The sequence below is a fragment of the Conger conger genome, chromosome 18, assembly GCF_963514075.1.
Source record: "Conger conger chromosome 18, fConCon1.1, whole genome shotgun sequence".
Lineage (NCBI taxonomy): Eukaryota > Metazoa > Chordata > Actinopteri > Anguilliformes > Congridae > Conger > Conger conger.
In genome coordinates, this window is record NC_083777.1 from 11,002,353 (window position 1) to 11,028,427 (window position 26,075).

The 26,075-nt window shown below is 43.1% G+C and overlaps 1 protein-coding gene across 1 annotated transcript in view; it reads left to right on the top strand.

Moving 5' to 3' along the window:
• The window catches only part of dst (dystonin), a 195,410-nt gene that overhangs the window by 30,858 nt on the left and 138,477 nt on the right, over window positions 1–26,075 (top strand). Inside the window, exons 5-6 of the mRNA XM_061227477.1 lie at window positions 18,331–18,392; window positions 25,465–25,554. Of these exons, the coding sequence (XP_061083461.1) occupies window positions 18,331–18,392; window positions 25,465–25,554 (152 nt within the window). The remainder of the gene's footprint in view (window positions 1–18,330; window positions 18,393–25,464; window positions 25,555–26,075) is intronic.

The following is a 26,075-nucleotide window of genomic DNA, read 5'->3' on the forward strand; positions in this document are numbered from 1 at the left end:
AGCAGGGAATTATGGGTATGTGAGTTAGGTACAGCAGGGAATTATTGGTATGAGAGTTGGGTGGAGCAGGGAATTATGGGTATGAGAGTTGGGTGGAGCAGAGAATTATGGGTATTAGAGTTGGGTCGAGCAGAGAATCATGGGTATGTGAGTTGGGTGGAGCAGAGAATCATGGGTATGAGTGCAGTGCAGTACACAGCACACCTTGTATTATTATCAGATCCAATTCTGACAGCTCACAGTTTTAGGAGGATTTCTGCGTGGTGCCATATGGGATCCACACTGTGAAATGTTCTGGAATGGAATATATAATATAATATATCAGTCATATTTCAGGAATGTTTCAGGTCAGGGTAATGCTTATGAGTTGCTTTGTCTGTCTCGCATATGAAAAATTTCACCGCCAAGAAATTCCATGCAGGGCAGATCATCAGATGGTGACATCACATTGTTGATGATGCTGGATCATCGCAAGATGGCCGATGGTCAGTAAGCCAGGCCACCTCATCAAGATGGAAGCTTACCGAGGATGATGTCAGGTTTCCTCAGACGGGCGTGTGCATCTCGATCTCCGGCTGTTTTTTCTCTCTGACAGGAGTGTTTTCTCAGAGCCGGAGTCAATCTAGAGCTGTAATGAACGGAGTCTGAAGGCCTCTCTGTAGTGCTTTTCTGAAGGCAGGCTGATGTGTCAGCATTGCACATTTGCAATGACATAGCAGGCCTCTGTCTTACACAGGCCTGGGGTTGTGTTCCATCTCACTAACATGTATTCAATAATGTTGCAAGTGTTTTGCAAGAATGTGCTGGGGATCTAGGTCAAACAAACGGTGTTGTAAGGCAAACACACAGAAGGGGCAGTGATGAAGGACTGAAGTCTTGTGTGTGTACAGGCGGTGTGGTCCTCTTTAAACCAACTGTACAGGTAAATAAACCAGGCCTAGCCGGTTTATCTTAATGACACTCGCATTGTTTTTAACGGGGGATTGCAAAACCAGTCGACACCGCGTGTCTTTCAGGAAAAGTCGGTTTTGGCGTGGCTCTGAGCCTGACCCTAGCACGCTCGAAGCTACAACTGAAGCAGAGAATCATGGGAGAGTTCCCGTTTTTATCTGGAGATGCTGTGCCTTCGGGCCTGTGTGTGGTCTGTCGTATGTGAAATCATGTAAAATGGCTGTGGATGATGTGTGTGCATTGGGGCAGAGAGAGAGAGAGAGAGAGAGAGAGGAGGCGGAGCAAGAGGGGGAAGTGGAGCAAAAGGGAGGATGGGAGGGAGAGGGAGGGAGAGAAAGACAGGCATACAGAGAAAGAGAGAGAGATGGTTCAACAGGTATATGTTATCTTCCTGATCTTTTTTTGGTATGTTCTTTTCTTAATTATTGTTCACCTAATTTATACATGACATGACATTGCACAGGCGGCACGGATGGTGCAGTGGGTAGCACTGCCGCCTCACAGCAAGGAGGTCCTGGGTTCGAATCCCCGTCGGCCGGGGCCTCTCTGTGCGGAGTTTGCTTGTTCTCCCCGTGTCTGCGTGGGTTTCCTCCGGGTACTCCGGTTTCCTCCCACAGTCCAAAGACATGCGTGTTAGGCTGATTGGAGAGTCTAAATTGCCCGTAGGTATGGGTGTGTGAGTGAATGGTGTGTGTGCCCTGCGATGGACTGGCGACCTGTCCAGGCTGTATTCCTGCCTTTCGCCCAATGTATGCTGGGATAGGCTCCAGCCCCCCTGCGACCCTGATCAGGATAAGCGGGTTCAGATAATGGATGGATGGATGGATGACATTGCACAAGCGAACATACACAAACACCAGATACACGCACACACGCACAGATGTTTGTATTCTTAGGTCGGTTTCTTTCTTTGGCTGTCACTCTCTATACATGTCATGCCAGTAAAGCACATTTTAATTGAATTGAGAGCAACCGACAGAGAGAGAGGGAGGGAGAGAATGTGAGAGAAGATGTGAGAGGGAGAAGATGTGTCTGTGCGGCGCTGGCCGATGCCGTTGCCATGGCGATCCCAGCGCTGACTCGCGGGCGACGCCCATGCAGGAGAGCTCAGACTGTCGGGGCTGACTGCGTGAGGTCATATGGTGACTCATGGCCACGCCCCTGCTGCCTGTCCGTCCCGCTGCCCGCCACCGCTTCCCTCCGTCTGCAGTCTGCAGTGCATTCTGGGAAATGACACACCCCTGCAGTACAGCTGCAGAGATGCCAGCCCCCCCCCTCAGGATTGTCCTCGCCACATCTGGCAATGTGTGTGTGTGTGTTTGTGTTTGCGTGTGTGTGTGTGCGTGTATGCGTGTGTGTGTGTATGTTTGACTAATGGTGTTATCCCTGCTGTTTCATGGCTGTTGTGAAGGAAACAAAGCCCTCTCTCAGGCTGTTGTTTCTGGCCCAGAGCACAGAGTGCATCTTGGGACTTGCTGCATTACGGAAGTGATCGAGTTTCTGCTGTTTAATACTGAAACAGTGGAGCCTTGAGGCTCTGTCAGCACCACCTGCTGCTGTAACCAGAGGAGCTGGGGAACAGACCATGGGACTGCTGATTTCAGTAGACTTCTGATTTCAGTACACTGCTGATTTCACTAGACTTCTGATTTCAGTACACGACTGACTTCTCTAGATTTGTGATGTCAGTACACTGCTGATTTCACTAGACTTCTGATTTCAGTACACGACTGACTTCTCTAGATTTGTGATGTCAGTACACTGCTGATTTCACTAGACTTCTGATTTCAGTACACTGCTGATTTCGTTAGTGCAGAAATGAGAGCTGTGACATGTTTAAAACATCTGTTTCTGCTTTAAAGTGGTGATGACTAAGCATTTTTGTGAAGCAGCATTCAATGAAATAGGTCACATTTGTGAATGTCATTAACACATTTAGAAGAATGTTGTTGTTAGTGTTGTGGTAATCCTGCAGAATATTTTAATTACTAGTGTTGCGGTAATCATGTTGATATTTAAATTATCAAGATTAATTCAAATTTTACCAAATGTTGCATGAGTTTATTTGAAGAACATAAAAAAAAAGTAAATTTAAAAAAAGAAAATCAGTAAATGTTAATATTTAAATTAATTATCAAAAAACCTTTGTTCTAAAAGGTGACATGTCACGTTACAGTTTATAACTGTGCGCAAAGTGTAAAGTAAGGTTCAGAAATGTCTGTCATATACCTGTTTAAAAGGGGGGGGGGGGGTCTAACCTGACTCAGTTATTTTTTCCACTGACACTTTCACTCCTGTTTGCTGTATTTGTTAAACACATTGGCCTATCTCTCCCCTTCCTGGTCTGCGTCTCTGCCAAAACAAGCTTATCAGTCCGATTAAGAGCGACCCGTGTGAGAAATGTGTCATTGGGAAGGATACAGGTCAGCTAGTCAGCAGGATTTTAGCGATGCCCTGCTTCTGTCTGTGTGACTCTCCGGGTCATCTCTGCAAAACATAGCTGGTCTCTCAGCTGACCGACCTGGTTAAATAAAGCTGAAATAAAATGTTTAACTATTTTACCTTATCTCACTGGTTATCAGCTTCACCTTTGGTAATTCTGTTTGAGCTAGCGACTCGTGACTCACCGTGGTGTTGACCTGTGTGTTATGCGTTTCAAAGGGCACTGGGGCATGCTGAAAAATCACAACACCTAATCGCTGTTAAACTCTGCTTGAGAGTGTTGTTGGAAGGGAAACGCATTTAAAGTTTAGTTAATTAAATCTTTTTGTTTGCTAGCTACCAAAAGCTCTTTTATGGAGTGAAAATCGTACAAGCAGAAATAGGGTGAAGGAGGATGGTACTCATATCTCATTCACTCACAAATTTCACCAGAACACTGACAAACTCAATTTATGCCTAAGTGGGTGAATACAATTAGATATTATGAGTAAATGAATAAGTGCTTTTAAATAAGATAACAAAATATATAATGTTAATGATAATATTCATGCACTACACCCAAAGGCTTAATTCACATGTTGATATGAATGTGTTCCTACACCTTTTAATTAGCATGTGTGTGTATGTGAAACACTGTAAACCTGTTAGCTTAGTCGTAGCTTACAGCTGTACCCATTTCTCACAGTGATGGTGCTCTTAAACTAGCTCGCAGGTCCGCTAATGCTACATCACCTCTGTCTCTTCTGACCCAGCCCCGGGCTCTCCCCACACATTGCTCATACACTGCAAAAAATCTTTGTGTTAATTTCTGTATTTAGTCTTGTAGTAAGACTTATGATCTTTTTTAGAGTAGAAAAGAAAGTAGACTAGAAAGTAGAAAATATTAGCTTGTTTTAAGTTACTGCTTGTATGACGAGTGAAATTCTCACGCCATTGGCAGTAGTTTTTTTTGTCTCATTTACCAAAAAAGTAATGGAAATCAGATTTTAGTCTGAATATAAGACTAAGACTTGACAAATTATTTATTTTTTTGCAGTGTGTATATTGCCTATGTCTGCAAAACTGACCCTCACTTAGAAATAAGTGAAATGTAAATGAAACTCTGTTTTGTTCATTTCTTCGTTTTAAGCGATAGTTTACTGTTAGTACAGGGTGTGCGGATGATGACTGGCAGGCAGCGCTATCTGGCTTCTCCCCCCAAACCGGCCCTGTCCCCAGACTTCCACACTCACACAGGAACAGTAATCAGGTCTGCCTTTTGTTTCCTGTGGGTCTATTTTCTGCGTGACGCGCTGGGCACTGGGAAACGGATGGTGGTGTGGCTCTGGCTGTGCAGATGGGCCTGTTCCACCCGCATGCGTGTTTCAGGTCCTCACCATGGGAGAATGTGGAGAATGTCCTCTTCGATGTGCGACACTCCCTCGCACGTCGTACCTGCTCCAGATTCCTGCCCTGTCAGACCGACTTCAGAGACGTCTCTTTCGCTGGCGGCTGTTGGTGGGACCTTCACGCTAGTTAGGCGACCGCGTTACGCATCTTGGGTGATTAGGGCTTCACGCTGTCAAAGAGTGGGAGTCAGGTGACACACCTGTGCTTGTGACACTTATTTGAGCTGACATGATCAGTAATGGAGTGGGTACAAAGGACGGAGTAACAAACGCGTGCAGACCTTCGACTGGCTCTCTTTTCTGCTGTCTGTAAATGCTGTCTGTAAATGTCACAAATCACAATCACGACAGAGCCACACGTTTACACCGCAGGCCTCAGCAGGAGCTGAAAATCTCAGCCCTGAAATGAGGAAACTGCCGATTCCAGACAGATCCACAAACAACACTGTGTGACTCCGACCGCCGACCTCTGACCTTTGCCCTGTTATTATCATCGCTACCATCAGGCTTCACTTGGCTGTCGCCCACACCTGTGGTGATGTCACAGAAGTTGTGGTGTCCAAAGTCTGAAAGTGATTTCCTTTGCTGCTCCATTTGGACTGAATCCTGCGATGGGTTTTTAATTTTTTTATAGAGGTGGAATTCTGTAGCATTACATCATACTTGGACTTGGAAACGGCCTTTCCCCTGATGCGGACCTTGTTGAAAATATTTTCTGGAGCGTTATAAATAACGTTATAAGCAACAGTGGTGAAAACGTCTTGGCACATGTCCGACTGTCTGTCAGGAAGGGGGGGGGGGGTTGTGGGGGGGTTGAGGGTAACTGGGGTACGAAGAGGAGAAAGGAGTTGGCGCAGAGGTAGCAGACATTTTTGGCGTCTAGTGACGGGTACGGCTCATACACTCCACGCTACTGTACATTATATTTCTGTCACACTTATTTGTAGCTTTGGGACCCTTGTGCTGTTTGGCTCACTGTGTGTGTCACACAATTTCCTTTAAAGATCAATCTGCCCCTTTTACTGCCCTGTGAGGGAGTATCACCAGACCTATACCGGGGCAGTTATGTGATGAAGTATTTCTGAAGCCCACACAGAAACCAGAAATATAAGCCAATCTGAAGAAGTATTTTAGTCTTATATTGCAACATAGTCTTATTTATTTTAAGTATTTAAGACAAACAGTGATTCATTTCAAGATTTGCCAATGGGGTGAGGACATCATACTTCAAGCAAACAACAACTTTAAAAAAGCTAATGTTTTCTACTATTTTTATTTGGGAGAGAAAATCTTTAGTGTTATTACGAGACTTAAAACTCTTGTTAAGACAGTTTTAACAAGAGTTCTAACAGAATCAGGTTCAGTTCCCATTGTTTCTTTGTTGTGCTCTTATTAAATACGTTTTTCTTGAAGATGAATGGAGGTGTTGTATGGTTTCATTTGAGGTAATTTATCATCCAAGCCTCATTGACTCCCTTTTGGGAGTGAAACTTCCCGTTTTTCAGAAATTAGCTAGTAGCTCAGTCGCATTTTAGCCAGACGTTTCTCCTCAACATTCCGTCACTGCTATCAGCGGCAGCTGTTTCCTGGCAACCTCTGTTAGCTGGTTCTCCTATGAAATCATACTTCCTCTGTAGGGTGCCGTCCAAAATTTCAGCTTTCAGTGGATCGCTGCTCTTGCTTGCATAGGCTGAATGGAAAAGTTATGCAAATAAAAATTGACTCATTCCCCCGTGCATGTTACTGTTGCTGGCACAAGTTGCTAGAGAGACCATATTTATTGTGAGATTACTGTTTACAATGTTGGCGCCTGTGCATTAATCTTTTCTCCAGTTTATTGCACACTTGTGATATCATCCATTTGTATGGGTTTGGCAGGCCAGAACAGTATATGAGTTAATTACGCTTTCTAGATACTTTACTGGGCTTGTCTAGAAAAGGAAGTGGTGGTGTTTGATGTGTAGTTTTAAACGTATGCTAAGCACGGAAGATAGGCTACTTTGTATTTTTGGTCTTCAAGCTTTATTTCCAAAGAAAACAAATTGTTCTTATCCAGAATGGAAATAATTTGTTTATTGTTACTTATTATGTTCTGTTTTAGTCAACCACCCATAAACAACAAATACTCTTCCCTCACCTTTGTTCTTTCCGAAAATGTATTTCATCTCGGGGTGTAGGAAAGAACGTTTGAGCCCTCAGAAGTCCACCTTATTGACCTCCTGGGCGAGGAGGCTGTGTTCTAACCGAAAAACAAAGCCGTGTACAGTTCGGTACCATTCCGAAAGGCTGGGAGTGTTGTAATGTTCGAATTCTGTGTTGTTCTTGTTTAAATGTATATCATCATTTTTGTAAAGGTCTAAACAAGCGGCTCTTTATTTGTTTGGTCAGCTGGACTGCGGGACAGATCGAGTGTGCGCTAAGCTGACTTGGTGTCGTTGTGACCCAAATTCCAACAACGAGGGCATGAAAACACAGCGCGCAGAGCAGGACAGGCATACAGGGTGTGTAGCGTAGCCCATAAGCCCTGCTGTTAGGCCAGGGGATTACCGGCCCATCCTGCCCTCCCCTGCCCGTCCCCGGCGCTGTGTCACGTCTTAGCGCAAGGTTAGTAGAGTCGTCCCAAGGGTGCTTCTGCGGCCCTGCGGGAAGAGCGGCCTGGCTGTCTCGCAGTAGCTCCACACGTCTGATTGCCTCTTCACGTCAGTTGTTTTTCGGCTGTTTTTAATGGAGAAATCCGATATTTAAGGGGAGGCACCGCAGGTGAAAAGGGCGATTTTGTCTGGATAGGTAAATTTTGAGATATTATGATCTCAAAATGTTTTCTCATATATTTTATGATTGCCTCATATTTTAGTAATTAGAAACAGCTTTAAGTAGTTCATTTTAAGCCAGCCGTTTCAACTATATCAAGCATCGAAAAACTTTTAACGGCCATTTTCTATATTTATATATAAGCTAATACAGGGGTCTTTTTCAAATATATTTAGTGCAGCATTCACGTAGGGTGAGTAATTTTCCAGCATTCACATAGGGTAAAAAAAAAAAAAATTCATAAAAAAAAAATATATATATATATATATATATATATATATATATATATATATACAATTTATTGAGTCATTCCTGACATTGAAAAATTGACTCAGATTTAATCCAGTGAGACAAAAGTTTTTTTTTTTAACTAATATGCAAGTGTGTGGCGTCTTTAATTATTCATAAGCTAATGTTCCTAAAAAATAAATAAAAGTCTGACTACAAATGTTTACATTTGCATTTGTGACCACATTCAAAATATAAATGTCATTTTGATTGTAGGAAAGGATTTTCCCCCCTATTCACCCGTGGTACAGTACCTCCCACTTTGAGAAACCCTATGGCTAGAAATAGGTTGTCGGGTTCAGATTAGGGTTTAGTGAGAGTTAGGATGCTAACACCAGCATGTACTGTCAGCCTTCGCTGTATGTTAGCCCTGGTGTAAGGTGTCTGCTGTATAAATAAAATAACATTTCTATAAATAGACTAATAGTTTTAAGTTCCCAGATCATCAAAGGCCTCTCTCTCTCTTTGGAGCCAGCTACAACTCTGAACGAGCTGCTGCTTGTTTGTCACCCACGTGAGATAGATCATCTCGTCTAGCCTGTTGATTGACTGCGTTTCAATAAACCAGTTCTAGATATCGTTATTTCCAAGAGCCTTCCTGCGTGCATGCTCTCCTACCTCCTTTAGGTGTGTGTGTGTTTTTATGCGCCTCTGTGATTGAGTGGTCCACAGACACCGTCTACCCTTGGTGCACTCGGATGTCTTATAGCCTATCAAATCAGCCGTGAGTTATGAGTCTTATTTGCAGCCGTTAGCTTGTTCTCCCCAAAGGGAGGCGACACATCCAGACAGCCTGTGAATACGGAATTCAGTGAGGTACAGTCCCTTTGAGGTGTGCAAGGACTTTCTGAGACGCGGACCATGTGATTTCCCTCAATGCCTCCTGTTATAGGCGACTGATCGATATTCTCGCTTGGATTACCCTGTCTGCGGGCAGTCGCATGCCACTCGCTCCCTCATCCTTCATTACATCATTTATTTTCTAGAATTAGCCTGCACCTAACTCAGAGGGAATGGCAGCCGTGTTTGGTGGTCTCTAAATTAGGGAGTCGGGACGTTGGTGCGGATCATGCGTTCTATGAAGGCGTTTGAAGCCACCAGCGTAGGGTTGCCAGACTTACAATTTGCCGAAAGAGTAAAGCACGCCCAGCTGTAATCGCGAGCGTGGTTGGGGGCTGTCGATTCCGGGGTGGGGTTAGGGTTAGGGTTAGGCTTAACGGAAAACTACTGCTGAATTTGTTCCATCGGTTACTCAGACCGAACTCTACATTGGCCGGTCGGGACCCTAAACCAAGTAATTTCAAAAACCCGACATTTCGGTCGAAAACCGAATGTCTGGAAACACTACTCCACCTGCGGAATACTTCAGTGACGTTCGGGACTGGAAGAGAGCAGCTGTGGTGGGCGGGTGCTGTTGACCAATGATACTGTACCTGCAAAAGCTCAGAATCCAGGCCATGCTGAACATTCCAGAAGCTTTGATTCGCTCAGAGGCATCATTCTCTGAAAATGAAAATAACCCACCACTTTGTGTATGGATGCACAACAGAGGGCAGAAACGACCTGAGAATGGCATTACTGACTTCCATATGTTCCATCATCTGATCTCAAAGCTTCAAAATCTTACATTAAAAATGTTACATTTCATATCTGAGGAATAAACCATTTCATCTCTTTTCATTTCCCTAATCTTGACATAGCAAAAACAAAAGAGGAGATTAGATGATAAGATTATTAGATTAGATTGGATTAGATTCCACAGAACCTCAGGTGCTCACATGCCTGTCACTGCTGTGGTGCACTAGCTTGCTGTTTTGAGCCCTGTCATTCCTTGGAACGTTATCATTCCTCTTCTTCGAGAACGCTGAGTAATGCAGTGAACTTTGTCAAGGACGCCTTCCCAAGGCTTCGGTTTGACGGTGTAATACGTGACTGCTTATGAGAATCGCAGATGTCCAGCAGCCGCTGGGACTCTCCCTCAAAGCGTGTAGTTCTTCAGCTGGTTACTGGGTCTTGGCCGTGCGGCTATGCTTACTGCCAGCCTTTCTTCAGGAGCCGATAGGGCTTTTCTCAGCGTTTGATGATGTTCTTGCCAAGGTGGAACGGTTAGCTCAGATGTTTGACTTCTCGTGACGAATCACCCACACCCACCCACTCTCTGTATTTATTTTGTTTAGTGTTACACTGCGTTGTATTTAGCTTTAGCATAGCTAGTCGGACAGTCAGAGAATTTGTCAGCACATTACGGAAATGCGTACCTGCCCTAAGCTGTGTGCCTGCGCGCGTGTGTGTGTCATTGTGTGCGTACGTGTGTGTGTGTTGTATGTGTGTCTGTGTGCATGTGTATGTGTGTGTCATTACATGTGTGCACATGTGTGTGTGTGTGTGTGTGTGTGTGTGTTTGTGTGTTTGTGTGTGTGCATGTGTGTGTGTGTGCGTGTGCGTGTGTTTGTCATTGTGTGTGTGTGCACGTGCGTGTGTGTGTGTGTTAGTGGAGTGGCCTCAGCCTCTAAGACTGGACTTCTCTGGACTGGGGTGCAGTTGTGATGGGAGTGTGGCTTCATAGAGCCCATAATGTTCTGTCAATCACTGCCCAGCCAATCGAAAATAGTCACCCCATGGCAAGATTGGGTTGAGTCTGAAATTCTGACAGCATTTGAAGGCTACGCTCATAGTGATTTGTGGAGCCTAGAATATTGACTTTGTGCTGGAATATTGACTTTGTTAGCAGATCAGGAAGCAAATATTCACTGAAGGAATGTGTCTTAAGAATAGTTAAAAGCAAACACTTTTTCCCATATTATGTGAATATGAATAGTGATTATTCTTGTTTAGCTGAATCTGAAATGAGTTGCTTCCTTATGCCTGAGGTCCACAGAGAAAAAAAGAAAAAGAAAGCCCAGCTCTGATAACATTTACTGTTCAGCTGTCAAGCCAGATAAGGTATTTATTGGGTCTCCAGCTTTTTATTTTTATAGCCTATTAAAGTTTGTTACTAAGTAACATATGATTACAGTGCTTCTCCAGCGCTAACTGACACGTGTGTTTATAAACAAATGCGCTTTTAAGGCAAGATAATCCTCTCGTTTATGAGGGGTGGAATCTGTGAGGAATTTTTGCAGGTCATTTTGTTGTTCTCCACAAGAGGGAGCCATTTCTTAACTATGAGCCCAGTGGTAGGGAGGAAGTGAAGAATTCCTCAAACGCTCTGTGTTCGGAGTGTGTGAAACGGGCGGAGTCCCCAGCCCCGTCCCGGTGCCAGACTGAGGTCAGCCACCATGTGAAATGTGTTCTCACTCACAGCTGTTTCCCTCGCTCATCTGCGTACCCACAATGCTCTGCCCCTCCGCTGTTTATTGTTTATTTCACAAAGGCCAGCTTTATGTACCAAGCGGGATGTTAGAACAGGAGCAAAGCTGGTGTGTTGTCTGTTATGTGTTGTGTGTGGTGTAATGTGTGCATGGAGAGGCAGGGGAGGGAGCCTGTTTAATTTGAGCAGATGGCAGCTATGTATCAGTGATGGCCCCCTCCCGCCCCTCGGCCCCCAGCGCATGGGAATGTTTGTAAGCAGCGTGTGACAAAATGGCCATCAGCATGCAGAGGGATATCTGCGAGGGGAGGGGCCGACACGAGGGAGAGAGAGAGAGAGAGAGAGAGAGAGAGGGGGAGAGAGAGAAAGAGACAGAGAGGGGGAGAGAGAGAGGGAGAGAGAAGGAGAGAGAGATCAACTGAAGCTATGAAAAAGAAAAGCTAGATGGCAGGATAAAAATGGAGATGAGAGAGTGAGGGACGACAGAGTGAGAGGAAGAGAGGGGAGGAGGGAGGGGCTGAGGGAGAAGGAGAGATGTATGGGGAGATTACTGCACTGCAGTGATGCAGCAGAATCGGGAATATGGAACAGGCCCAAAGTCCATAATAAACCCTGTCTGTTGGTGAATAGCGCTGAGAGTCTGAGCATGTGGAATAGGGAATCACTGAAACACGATTCCCTTTCCATCTGTGTCAAATTAAAAAATGTTAACATTTTCCAGCATTTCTGGAAATATCACTGTAGTCGAATGTGCATATTTCCATTTTTCGACTGAAATGCATTTTTTCATCTTAAATGTATTCAAAGACATTTGCATTAATTTGTTTCACCATGGCCATGCCTGTAACATGATTCCCTATCAAGCTGTATAAAAAAATAGCATTTGAAGCCTTTTTAGATTCTTTGGACATGAGAGTGTAGACTTATGCTCAGGTTATTTTTCACTGAAATTTAATTCACATTAACACATTTTAATTCATTTATTTTTACTGTTTGTGTGCCAGTCAGGAAGGGCACCGCCTCCAATGAGCCTGTGATTAAGGGAGCATCTGCAAATTCACATTTCCCCCAGGCAGGCTGTGTGTAAGGGAGCGTCTGCAAATTCACCTTCACAGCCAGTGTGTTTTAAATGGTGATTGTGACAAAATGTTCACAGCTTACTGCTGTCATCACTGTTATTTGGCAGTTCCAAAAATTATTGGCGTTTCCGGTCTGAATCGGCTGAAACCTTGTTATCAATTTCAGAGGCATAATTCATATATATATATTTTTTTAATATAAAAATAATGGAGGTTGGTTCTTGTGCTACACCCTACATCTCATCACTCCCGCCCAGTTGGGCTGTCACACACTTTACACCGATCCTACACATTAAGCGCAGGACCCCCTCGAAAATGAGATGGTTTCATCTCAAGGGGCTATCCTTTAATTAACTTTGATTAAACATCATTATCATTACTTTTTAATCAGTATGTGAAACTAATGTAAATACTGTGTTTCTGGTATGATGACTGTTATGTGTGTTATATGCCTTTATATCTGATGCTGAGTGAACTTTTTTTTATCAGCAAAAGGCTTACAATAGAGTGGTATGACTAAGTAATTACAGCCAATATTGACAAAAATGTTTTGGTTATATTTGATTGAACTTAGACCCATCTAGTATATGCTTGTCATGTCATGTTTTGCTTTTTTAATCACTTCTGGAATAATTGTAAATCTTAATTTGTGGCTTTGATTGAATCTCTGAATATTTCTTATTGCTGTGAAATTTTTAGAGGTTACTGTTTCACTGACACATTGCTTGGTGAAAGGACAAAGGCCATACTGTAAGTTATACGTATTGTAATGATTGTTAGAATGGGTGAATTAGTGTCTGCTCTGGTGATGAGAAATGGAGAACGTCTCTTCATGCCACTTTTATTCATTTTGTAGTTTTTGTAGGCATTTTTCTTTTTGTTGCACTGTTGAAGAAAGAAGCTTTCTGTTTTGAAATAAAGTTAACAGTCCTCTACATTCCAGGGGATATCTCCCATTCTAAATGGATCTATTGCATATTTAACACCGTATACAGCCATGTATGGCTCGAGAGCATACATTAAAAGATATAGAGGATCGCAGAAGGAAGTGAAGGACTTACTTCAGGTGTACTCTACAGCTAACCCTGTTACCATTGTAGACACCACGGTAAAGCTGCACTTAGTTGAATAATATCTCTTTCTGAAGACAGTGTCATTGTCCTTTTAAAGGCACATAACTATTGGTGTCCAGAATAATTATGTAATTCATTGATTTGTGCACTGAATGTATATTCAAACTCAGAAACAGATAAGAAACACAGTCATTCTTAAAGCTTTTAGAAATGCCTGCATTGCAAGATACAATGGAAGACGTGGAAAGATAATGCTTTTATCAAACGGTGATCAAAACCTTTGCTTACCCAAACCCCAAACATGTCTTGATACTATTTGTCACTGCCTCCACAGACAGTAGCAAACTTTCAAATGTGGCAATACGACAAGTCTTGACAATCTTCCTCAAAAGATTATATCCAGTTTCTAAGGTAACGGGTGAAGTAATTTGTTTTCACTCGTACTGTAATGACCTCCCTGGGTTGTGGGTGTCTCTCCAGCCCTAAGGACCAATGTTGTGGGAAGGCCTGGTCCACTGTGTTCTCAGGGAAATGTGCCTTCTCAAACTGCGTATTATTTAAGCTTCACAGTGCTATGGCATTTTTATTCTGGCAGGAAGATGCTTTGCTGTCCGTAAGTCAGATTCCTCGAAGGAAGAACGTTTTTATTTTTATTTTTTTTCCCTCTTTCATAGTTCCTGCACACTGCAAAGAAAAGTCTGTCGTAACGAGTACTGCATCTGCAGAGGGGTTTTTGGTGTGTGAGGGCTTTGACTTTGGGTTCGTGGAAAGCTCTGCCAAGGTCACAGCTGAGTGAACTTAAGTAAGCCCGGACTGGGTGGAAACATTGTCCGTTTCATGCCTCCATTTTGTGGTAAAACCGCGGCTAATGAAGCGCAGACAGCAGCAGCGTTTCCTGATGATACGGCACATTCGATTTTCAGCACATTGGCAGTCATTGCCTCCGCGCTAAGCAATGGCACAGAGAAAATGATAGCTTTTATGAACGGAAAAGAATGGATAATGTAGGCTATATCTAGATAAAATATCAAAGCTCTTTTTGCTGACAATGCTGAAATTTGCCTTTGGTCAGTGTATTTTCTGACTCCATATTTCTCCTTGCACCTCTTCCATTGCTACTAAAATGGCAAGCTTTTACCATACTGCTCACCACACACCAGCTGGGGGTACGGGGTGTTGGGCGTCATTTGAGTAATGAAGGAGGGCTTGATTTGATCAATAGAGCCAGATTCGGCATTGTGCCAGGAACACGCCTGCTCTTTAAGATAAGAGGAATGACTTTACCTTCCCTTTTGTAGAGCTGAGAGAGGTGATTGAGACATGATGAAGTTAACCATATGCATATCAGTAAAGTACATGAATGAAGTGCGATATAGTAATGTTGAAACAATTAAATGCATGTGATTCTCTAGCGTATCTCTTCGGCTGCTGTTTCATTCATTCAGAAGAGAAATAGCTGCAATTCATTTCGGTGACATGCCTCTGTTGTGTGGCTTTGATTGCACTGTTCCTCACACATAGGAAGTGATGTCATTGAGTTTAACATTGGCAAATACATTTTGAATTTGCATATGGTGGTAAATAATCCAGAATTATCTCCAATAGATTGGTATCTTCTGTAATTATGAGTATTGTAGCATAAAACACAATAGCAGTAAAGCAATTAAAAGACTAGGTGAAGTAAAGTGACAAGCTGCTTTTTTTAGCAGCAAGCGCAGAGCTTGTGGAGGTTTTGCAGTGGTCTGTAGTGATGGCGTTTGAGTGGATTACTGATTAATGACTGCCCACGAAAAGGGCTCCCTGTTGTTGAGCACTGTCACTGCGTACCTGAAATGTAGTTTTGCGCTCTGTCGCGCAAAAAAGCTGTCCGTCTGCCTGTGTGGAAGAGGCTAAATTTCCCCGGCCCCCAGGGGTACAGCCAATACGGCAGCAGGACAGGTCACCTCCGGACTCAAGGTGCGAAAGCCCCCCCTCTTGAGGGTACAGGGCCAGGGTACAGAGCTAAGGTACAGCGCTAGGCTACAGAGCCAGGGTACAGAGCTAGGCTACAGAGCCAGGGTACAGAGCTAGGCTACAGGGCCAGGGTACAGCGCTAGGCTACAGGGCCAGGGTACAGCGCTAGGCTACAGCGCGGGCCTCTCGGTGTGGAGAGACTGCGGTTGAGCCCTGGAGTAAACGGCACCCTCTGCGGAGGTAGCGTGGCGCTCTGGGTGTCGCTGGAAAACCTGACGGGACTCGTTCCGGGGGCCTGACGAGAAAGGGAGTGTAGCGCGGAGAGCGACTGCCCCGGAGGCAGGCGGGCGGGAGGAGCCTGCTGCAGCTCAGAGCCAGCGGCCGCCGCGCTCGCTCCCCACAGCGTCACGCAGGAGCGCCGCGAACATGAGGCCTCTCCTGGGGAACAGCCGCGAGCTGAGGGCTCACCTGCTGGAGCGGATGAGCTGCATGGGTCAGTCAGGCTTCTGTAGCCTTCCCCTCTCTCTCCCTCCCTCTCTCTCTCTCGCTCTCTCTACCCCTCTCTCCCTCTCTCTCATGTCATCTCACTCTTATATTCTCTCACTATCTCTCTCATTCTGTCGCTTTCTCTTTCATATTATTTTTCGCTTATTCTGTTCCTTGATCTCCATCTTCTTACCTTGCTCTTCCTCTCTCTTCTGCTCTCTGTATCTTCCTCCCCCTTGACTCTCTCTTCTATCTCTTTCTGCCTCCCTCGCACTTCCTCCTCTCTCTCTCTCTCTCTCTCCACCTCTTTTCCAAACTGAGCCACAGGGTGATTTAGGATTTTTGCAACTATCAGGAAAGTCCTGTTGTGTAATTGTGTTGAGGGCGCTGGCGTTGCGATGTCTTGTTTGCGTTGCGGCTCCAAAGTCCGGGAACGCGCGGGCGACACGCCGCAGTGTCGGGGAGGTTCGGCTGTGGTGCTCCACGTGGCCGAGCGAGGAGCGCACTGCGCTGGTGTTGTGGTGCTCAGCAGATTACTGCTGTCAGTCTGCACCAGAGGGTGCTGTCCTCAGTGACGCAGCAAAACAGCAGCTTCTGCTCTGGAACTATGGGATATGAAGTTCTTGGGATACACTTATTCAGTCTCAGGACTACAGCTATACTCTGGGACAGGAAGTGAAAACACACTTCAGTCTCAGGACTACAGCTATACTCTGGGACAGGAAGTGAAAACACACTTCAGTCTCAGGACTACAGCTATACTCTGGGACAGGAAGTGAAAACACACTTAAGTCTCAGGACTACATCTATACTGTGAAGTGCAGTTCTGTGTAGAAAGAAAGTTGTGTGCTACTGATGCTGATGTTGCTAATTAAGATGAAGTATTTTAATGTTGGGAATTATAATATATATATATCTTTATAACTGCTTTTAATAATTGTTTTGGCTTGAGGTAATCATTCCTGGGCCATTATGTGTGAATGTGAGTTATATATCCAATATTCAATTTCAATGTTTTAGTGAACTGTTCACTAACACACACACGCAGACTGGAAAAGAGGAACGGCATTTTCAAATGTGCTTTTAGGTTTGGGCATTTATAATTTTCATCCATTTTTGTAGCCAATAATACTCCCAGTGTGATTCATTCATTTGGCTGGCTGGCTGGCTCTGCTCGACCGGGCACTGCTGTTGTCATGGATACTAGGAAGAAGAAAATAATGCGGTTAACTTGTGTGTGTGCAGTAGTCTCAGGCCGTGAGTAATGGAACTAAACTAAAATAAAGTCGATATGTTTAAGTGAAATGCTCTGTGAAACACTGTTAGGAACAATTTTATAACCACATTAAAATAACTATCGCTGCCCACTTCCCCCACCAAAAAAAGACAAGTGTGCGACTGTTATCACTGTGTTACGTCTAGCTTTTTCATACTCACAGGCTGGTGTAATGAGAATGCCAGAAAACCAATGTCTGTTTTCTGTAAAACAGGTTGGGCATTTCTAAAGGCCTGCCAACGTGGTTTGTGTTTGGTGTGGCCAATTAAACACTTTTCTTGAGGATCCTTTCAAATACTTATATTCAGGTTTTTCTACAGTTGCAGGAGACAATAGTAACTTTAGGCTCTTTTTAAAAATGTTCCAGGCCTGATTGAAATTGGGGTAAGAGTGTTGACGGTTTCTAAACGCACTGAAGGCATATTACACTTTCATTCTGAAAAAGAAATGTCAAATTGCTGAATTTTCACTGTTCACAAAGGCCATACTCTTTCTTTAAAGTGTGCCTTTTTGCATTGAGTACAGTTGTGCAATTATCACTGTTTCTCGGCAGGGCAGTCTTTGGGATAAAACCAAAGCTTTTAAATAAACTGAAGTGGAAAAAGATGGGAAATGGTATCCAGTGTTGTGCTGTGAACTCATGGCCTCTCGAAAACACTGGAGATATTGAGTTCTGACAGATGGACCATGCAGAAAGCAGCTTGTCTACTATTCAGGATATAAGTTGTATACAAGTTGCGTGAAACTTATGTACTCAATAGTAGGCTAATAAGCCAGCTGCCAGACCCTGCAAATGACCTGTTCTCTAATTCAAATGAATATAATGTTTATTAGCATGACAGACAACCAAAGAGCTTAAGTAACAACACACTGGACATCACTACAGCGGATTAAACGTGGCTTATCTCTTCATTAGTTAATAAAAGCCATATCTTACTGTCAGTGTTCAGATAAGAGACTGCTGTTTGTTTCCTTGACAAAGCAAATTGCTCTTCTGGACTGCTGTGTTTTATGCCATATGTCACAAAGATAGATTATATCTCCCAGTTTTCCTTTAATAAACAGCTGGAATTGCTAGCACACCTGTGGTACAGTGTGGTTTGCATTTTCAGCTGCCCTGAGGAATTATGGATTTTTCATGTTCGATCAACTATCAACTTTATCAATTGTCACCATTATTTTCTATATTTTTTTTACAGGAACTGTATAAGCCTGCAAGAAACCTTGGTTGCCCTTTACTGAATCTTGTGTTTTTTTTTTCTTTTCCTTCTAGATGAAAGAGACAGAGTACAGAAAAAGACCTTTACAAAATGGATAAACCAGCATCTCTTAAAGGTAAGTTTTGTTGTTGCTTTTAGTGATTCCAAATGTCTTCACATATCTGACATTCTGGTTTGCCATATATATATATTTTTTTTTTACCGAAAATAAGTCAGTCTCAACAACATCTCACTCTTATTTGTAGACTTAAAATCTGATTTACTTTTCATTTAAAAAATAATAATAAATACTGCCAATTGAGTATTTATGTGAGACATTTTTGCTCATTTCAATATTTGCGAATGTTCTCAGAAATAAAGTGAGAATTAAGGTGGAGGTACATTTTTGTTCTTCAAGGATCTCATACTGTACCCTGAAAGTACAGTAATGTTCTCTTTGGGTACAAATAAGTACATTTTCCAAGAAAAAAAGGTACAAATGAATTATATATTGCTGGCAAGTTTTGTACCTGTAGGGTACCACCCCAGCGACAAGCATTTGCACCTTTATTTCTGAAGGCGTGGGGTATCACTTGTTAAGCAATCGGTGACTTGAAACAAGCAAATATGTTCTACTTGCAAGAAAAAAAGATTTTCAGCCTCATCACATGAATAAACCACTTGTTCAGAAAGACGTTTTTGCAGTGTTGATCTTCCTAGTGACATAAGGGAAAGGTAGATCTTGCATCTTGAAAGGACCTGGAGTTGCAGGCACAAGGTGTATTCGAATGCTAGATAAGATTGCATTGTGAAACGGATGTGGCAATGACTGAGGAACATACTAATTATCTGCGGTGATGTGAAACGCTTCCAGGCTCCCTCCATACTGCTGAAGTTTTTATTTATTTATTAACCTTTATTTATACAGGCTAAGTTGACTGAGCGCACATGCGCTTTTGCAGCAACGCCCTGTTAATGTCCCCCAAAGTAGCCTAACATGCATGTCTTTGTATGTTCGTAGTTAACGTGCGTCCTTTGACAGGTGTGGCTTAGACCGAAAGTTCACGTACGCCCTGTAACAGTGGCATTCTGCAGTAATAGTGGCATTCCCTTTATCCTCAAGTGCATTTTCGTAACCATAGGTATTTTACACGCAGAGGACAGGGAAACAATTCACATTCACCAAAAATGATAGTGATTCGACTGCATCCAGTAGCAAGCACATTATTACCTCTGTAAACCTTTCTGTAAACACACTTTCTTCTGAACAAAGAGGCACTCCTCTCCTTGTGGACACTCCAATGTTTTTCTCGGAAGGAGATGAGGAATCTGTTACCACACTGCAAAAAACTTGGTCTCAACAAGTGTTTGAGTCTTGCAATGAGACTTAAAATCTTTTTTTTCCTCTCAAGTAGAAGATATTAGCTTGTTTTAAGATACTTTTGCTTGCTTAACAAGGTAAATGGTCTTATCCCATTAGCAAATCTCGAAACAAGTGAAATCCTTCTCACCTCATTGGCACTAGTCTTATTTAGCAAAAACATAATAGAAATAAGTTCAAATATACAGTTGTTGAGATTGTCTTATTTCCTGGATTCTGCAGTGCAAGATTATAACTTTAATAGTGAATGTGCAGATTTCTGATGTCTCAAATTTCTGATTCCTGGAACCAATCATGTAATATGGCAACATTGGCATGCTAGATTGCCTTTCTATCCCTCGACTCTAAAAGGAGATGGAAATGAAACCAGGGGAGATTTAAGTGTTGTATGCGGCGTGTGTACGTGGTGGTTGTTGGTCTGTGATGCCTAGAAAAGACAAAATTTCCAAGATATTGGTTTTGATTTCAGATTTGGGGGAGAAAAGTGACTCTCGTGATTCAGTAAAATAATGTAGAACCAGGAATTCACCCGTGACTAATGAGCTGCAGTCAGGAACATTATTTTCTGTTATGGATAATGAATATATACACACAGATGAGTTTGTGAGTTCTGTAGCAGGGTTGGCAACAGCAAAGTCTCTCTGGAGTTCATACAGATTAGCACTGATACTGTACTGCTCCACCCTTTTACAGGTGGCATGCAGGGAGATGCTTTTGTTGTCTTAATAGGCTCACGGATGGATGGTTAGTTTTTGGTTCATCTGCAAATGGAATGTGGAAAACACCTAACACCATGAGACAGTAGCAAGCACCTGCATGCACACTGGCTGCACGTAGGATAACATTTTCCTTTAGCTGTAGCCAGGAGGGGCTACAGTGAGCATACTGTGGAATTAAAGACTTATTTACATGGCACTGTCCTCCATGGGGGAGAGGGGAAGGAAGGCTATGATGTAAAATGTAGTTCCAGTGGCTTTTGAAAAGTGTCTGGTTCCCGGCTGGTACTAACCATAAGTGGAAGCCAGTGTATCCTTGTAATTGGGTGACAATTTGCTTTGCCCCTTAGCATGGACTAAGTAGGCTAATCTGGTGTCCTATTTTTCCCAGACATTTCTTCTTGTTGGGGCCAAAAATATCCATCCAGACAGGATTTCTAAATCCTAAATGATGTCTGGAAAGTAAATAAAAAAAGAACCTGGATTATCTTCATAATTCCCAAGGCCTGCCCCTGTCCTCCTTTTTTGAAATCCAAAACATGGTCTACGTGGCACTATCATACCTTCTAGGCCAGAGTTTTAGTTTGGTATCAGCTATTAGCTGTCAGCAGTTATCAGTTAATCTCAGTTAATTTCATGTTTTCATGTTTGACGAAGTTCTCATCAGTGTTTTTTTAAGTTTTTTTTTTTATATCAATACATTTTCTAATACTTGCTTTTCAATTGTGCTTTTCAATGATAGCCTACCTTCTTAAATAAGTTACTGAGCCATCAGGCACAGACATGGCTGTGTTTAATGGCAGGTTATGGAGCGGATCAGACAGCTGAGAGGCTCACTGGGTGCGTTTTGGGCTGTGCACCCCTGTGTTCTGCGTTAAGTAATGCTCTAGCGGTCTGATTTATAATCTGATCTGGCCGGGATCTGGCAGAGTAAGACTGACAGCCCTGCAGCTGTGTCTGAAAACGGACCAATCCCGTCACAGCCTCTAATCTGCAATCAGTGAGAGAAGTGCTTTGATCTCTGTGACTCCCTGCTATTGGCCACGACTTTACACATGTCTCTAGTTCTGATGTTTGAGAAATGCCGTAGCAACGCTGCATGTTGTTAGGTTGACTATTCGAAAGGTCCTCCTATTCTTTATTGTTGACTTGTGCTTGTGTCTAAGAGGTTGTTTGTACAAGGTTAAAAGTTTTCTTGGCATCACACTAGATGTTATTGCTTCTACACTAATGGCTTGATCTATCACCATATAGATAATATCTTGCCATGAGGCAGTGTCCTGTGATTGCGATAGTTTGTTTGGATGAAGGCGCAAGCGGTGTTTCCTCCGGAAGTTTCCCATTTTCAGCTGCTGCACTGCAGTGCACCGTGACTTTGCTTTGTTAGCTTACAATATGTGTTATGAAAATCTTTTAAATGCATTTTGTATGCTTTGCAGTTTGATTTGCCTGGCTTCGATTTGAATAGCAGCCTCATGCACAATCATATCTAATGTAGCAGAAAAGAATTGGGCTCAACAAACTTGAAGTGGCCAGAGAAACATCTTACTTACTCTGTTTGGCCTTACCATGCAGTAAATAGTTGTTGTCCCACTTGCCTGAGAGCTCATAGTGATGTACTGAATTGTACTGTACTATATGACTGAGCTCATAGTAGTGTACTGAATTGTACTGTACTATATGACAGGGCTTATAGTAGTGTACTGAATTGTTCTGTACTATATGACTTAGCTCATAGTAGTGTACTGAATTGTACTGTACTATATGACTTAGCTCATAGTAGTGTACTGAATTGTACTGTACTATATGACTTAGCTTATAGTAGTGTACTGAATTGTACTGTACTATATGACAGGGCTCATAGTAGTGTACTGAATTGTACTGTACTATATGACTTAGCTCATAGTAGTGTACTGAATTGTACTGTACTATATGACTTAGCTCATAGTAGTGTACTGAATTGTACTGTACTATATGACTTAGCTCATAGTAGTGTACTGAATTGTACTGTACTATATGACTTAGCTTATAGTAGTGTACTGAATTGTACTGTACTATATGACAGGGCTCATAGTAGTGTACTGAATTGTACTGTACTATATGACTTAGCTCATAGTAGTGTACTGAATTGTACTGTACTATATGACTTAGCTCATAGTAGTGTACTGAATTGTACTGTACTATATGACTTAGCTCATAGTAGTGTACTGAATTGTACTGTACTATATGACTTAGCTCATAGTAGTGTACTGAGTTGTTGTGTACTATATGACAGGGCTCATAGGGGCATACTGAATACTATTTCACAGAACTCATGGATTACTCAGTTGTATTTTATGACTGAGCTCAGGTGAGATGCTGAGTAATAATTTGGCGGGGGTGGGCATTCAGTTGACCCATATAAGGTGTAGGCAGCTGTGTAGTGCTCTATATTGGCACTGCAGCTGTGCGGGTTAAACTAGCAGGTCAGGGGAGTGAAAGCTTTGGGCTGGAGGGACAGACGTAGGGGTAAAAGCAGGTCAGCATGGCTGTGATTTCAGCTGTGAGGTATTTAGGACGGAAGAGAGAGGAGGGGAGGAGAGCTGGGCCTACTCAGGGGAGAAAGCCTGGGCCTTGTGTTTCTCAGTGACAGGCTTAAGTGCTGAGAGATAAGGGACCTCCCAGCTTAAAATCTGGTTGTGTGTAGGCTGGGTTTGTGTGTGTTTGGCTGTGTGTAGGCTGGGTTTGTGTGTGGCTGCTTATGTGTAGGCTGGTTTTGAGGTGTGTCCAGTTGTATGTAGGCTGGGTGTGTGTGTGCCTGGTTGTGTGTAGGCTGGTTTTGAGGTGTGTCCAACTGTGTGTTGGCTGGGTTTGTGTGTGTCTGGTTACGTGTAGGCCAGGTGTCGGTGTGTGGAGCTGTCGGAGAGAGCGAATCGTTCATCGGCGGGCTGAAAGAAGCTCTGCAGTTGTGGCTATGCGAGTGCTGTCTGACCTCAATCATTTCCAGGAGCAAACCCCTGCTGACAAAGACATGTAGAAACTGCAGCATTGGGTCTGTCCCTGTAAATGCCTCTGCTTTGGCATACTGCAGCACACGTCTAAAGCATTTTAAAGCATTTTAAAGCAGCGGTAAAGGCTCCTTTAGAGCATCCGAGTGCTCCTTTGTTCTCCCCGGTTATTCATTAGTGACATGCGCAGCTGTCATTAGTCTCAAGTGCTTTCATCACTTCAGTTTTTCTGAAACTGGTTTGGCAAAACAGGACAGAGGTTGCCAAAAGCTAGTGAAATCCTCCGTAATTATATACTACTTAAAGTCCTCCCTCCTTGAATTGACTTCAGTAGAAACTTATGGCCAACTTAAATTTACTTCTGGTATGAATATGACCCCCCCCCCCAAATGTGAGGTTTCTTATTGTAGTTAATTATTTCTGTCACCTCCAAAAATAATATCTGTAAAAATCCCATACATTTATGGCACAATGGAGAATGTGTTTAAACAGGTATGGGGACGAGGTAACCCACTGTTCAGCATTGAGCGTGTTCAGGTTGGAGCGTGTCTTTGTGTGTGTGTGTATGTATATGTGTGTGCATATATATGTGTGTGTGTCTGTGTCTGTATGCGTGTGTGTGCATTTGTGTGGTTGCATTTATGTGTATGCATGCATGTGTGTGTGCATATATGTGTGTGTGTATGTATGTGTGCGTGTGTGTGTGTAGACTTGTATAACATTCTGTACAGATAAGATTCTTTCCTAAATAAACTATACATTTTAAATTACATCTTAGTAATTTGGCAGAATAGTTCATAACTGAATCAAATCAATATTTTTTGTGACCACCCTTCGACGTTAAAACTGCATCACTTCTCTGAGATAGCCAATGCTGTCCTGAAGTTCTATAAGACAATCAGCAGGGAGGTTGTTTCAAGCATGTTGGATAACTTGCCACAGTTCTTCTGGAGACTTTGGTTGGCTCCTTGCTTCTGATCTCAGACAGCCTTGATCAAGTTTTTTGGTAAAACGTAGTCAATTGCTTACACTAATATGTTACTTTTTAAAATTAAATACAAAAATGTCTCTGTAAAATTAAATCTTTTGGAAAATGAATATTTGGAAATCTCAAATGTGTTCTTTTATACGAACACACACGCAAAAATAAAAACCATATATATAATAAAGTCTAGCGTGCCTAAGACTTCTGCACAGTACTGCATGTGTATGTGCATATGTGTGTGTGTGTGTATATGTGTGTGTGTGTGTTAGCATGTATGTGTGTGTGCATATATATGTGTGTGTGTTGGGGGCGGGGTAAAGGTCAAGGTGTGAACAGTGGAAGAGGGTGGGGCAGTAAAATGTAGGAGAGGTGTTACTGCTGGTATGGAAACTGGTTTATTAGGTTTCTCTTTCTTTTTCTCCTTCTTTTTACAATGGTGTCAAGAGAATGTTAGAGTGAGCAAGTAAAACATGTTGAATGTTCAATTGAGGTTATTGAAGAATAGCACTAGTTTCCAGTGCCTAGCCTTTAAAAGCCACAAAAAAGTCTCATTCATCTCCCCCACCCTCCACCCCACTGTCCCTTGGGCAAAACAAGGTAGCTTGCTGCGAGCAAGCAAGAAGATAAACTTGCTGCGTTAGTCCTGATTGATTTACTGGGTTAGCCTGTGACTATGGAATTCAGGACATGGGCATATTGTGTAATGTGTAAGATAGTCGCACTCAGGCTGAATCAGCTTTTGGTAAGCATGAGCACACCGTGATCCCCATGTTACATCATACTGGTGAATGACATTGCCACCAAAAAGGATGTTCCTGGGCTCGGAACTGAGGGGTTCGAGTCCCAGGTGGCGTGGAGCATGTGTTTGCCCGAGGTTCTTTCGGGCGCGCCTCCCACAGCCACAACATGTACCCCATGGATTACGGATGAAAATTACCACTCCTGGCTAACACTGATGCATTATGTCATCAAGGTGCATTTTCCCTGCAAATAAAAAAATTTGGTAAGTGTGTGAATCTTAGAGGGCCTCAAGATTCCATCACAATCTTCTTTGTATAGCCTTTCCTGACTGTGAAGTCAGTTCCTGTTTCTCGCAGTCTCTGAGGGCTAATTCCCCTGTCTCTCTCTCCCTGCCCCAGGTACGAAAACATGTGAACGATCTGTACGAAGACCTGCGAGATGGCCACAACCTGATCTCCTTACTGGAGGTCTTGTCAGGCGAAACTCTGGTGAGTGTTGTTGTCATGGAACCCCCCCCTCCCCTCGCCTGTGCTCCTGGCCCTGTCCCTTCTGTGTCCGACTGTGTCTTCCTGCTGTGCACTGTGCCCTTTGACTGTGTTGTTCTGCTGTGTTGCACTCTTTGACCCTGTACTGCTCTATAGCTGTATTTAAGACCCACTTAAATACAACCACCATGTTTTCCCCTTCTCTGTTAACCTCACAAACCTTCCTTCAGAAAGGAAAAAAAAAAGCGAAAACCTGCGCTTATCTTAAACCGGGGGGGTCCAGTCTTATCCGGAAAAGGTCCGGTTTGGCTGTGGGCCTTTGTTCGAGCAACACAACAACACCTAATTATCACGGTCCTCCTCCAAGCCCTTGATAAGTAGAATCAGGTGTCTTGATGCTAGGCTAAACCATAAACCTGCACCCGCACCGGATCTTTTTGAATAAGACACCCCTGTATTACAGTAAATTGTGCAGCCATTGTAGGGCTGAATATCTGTACTGTGTGTACTCTCTTCAGCCATTC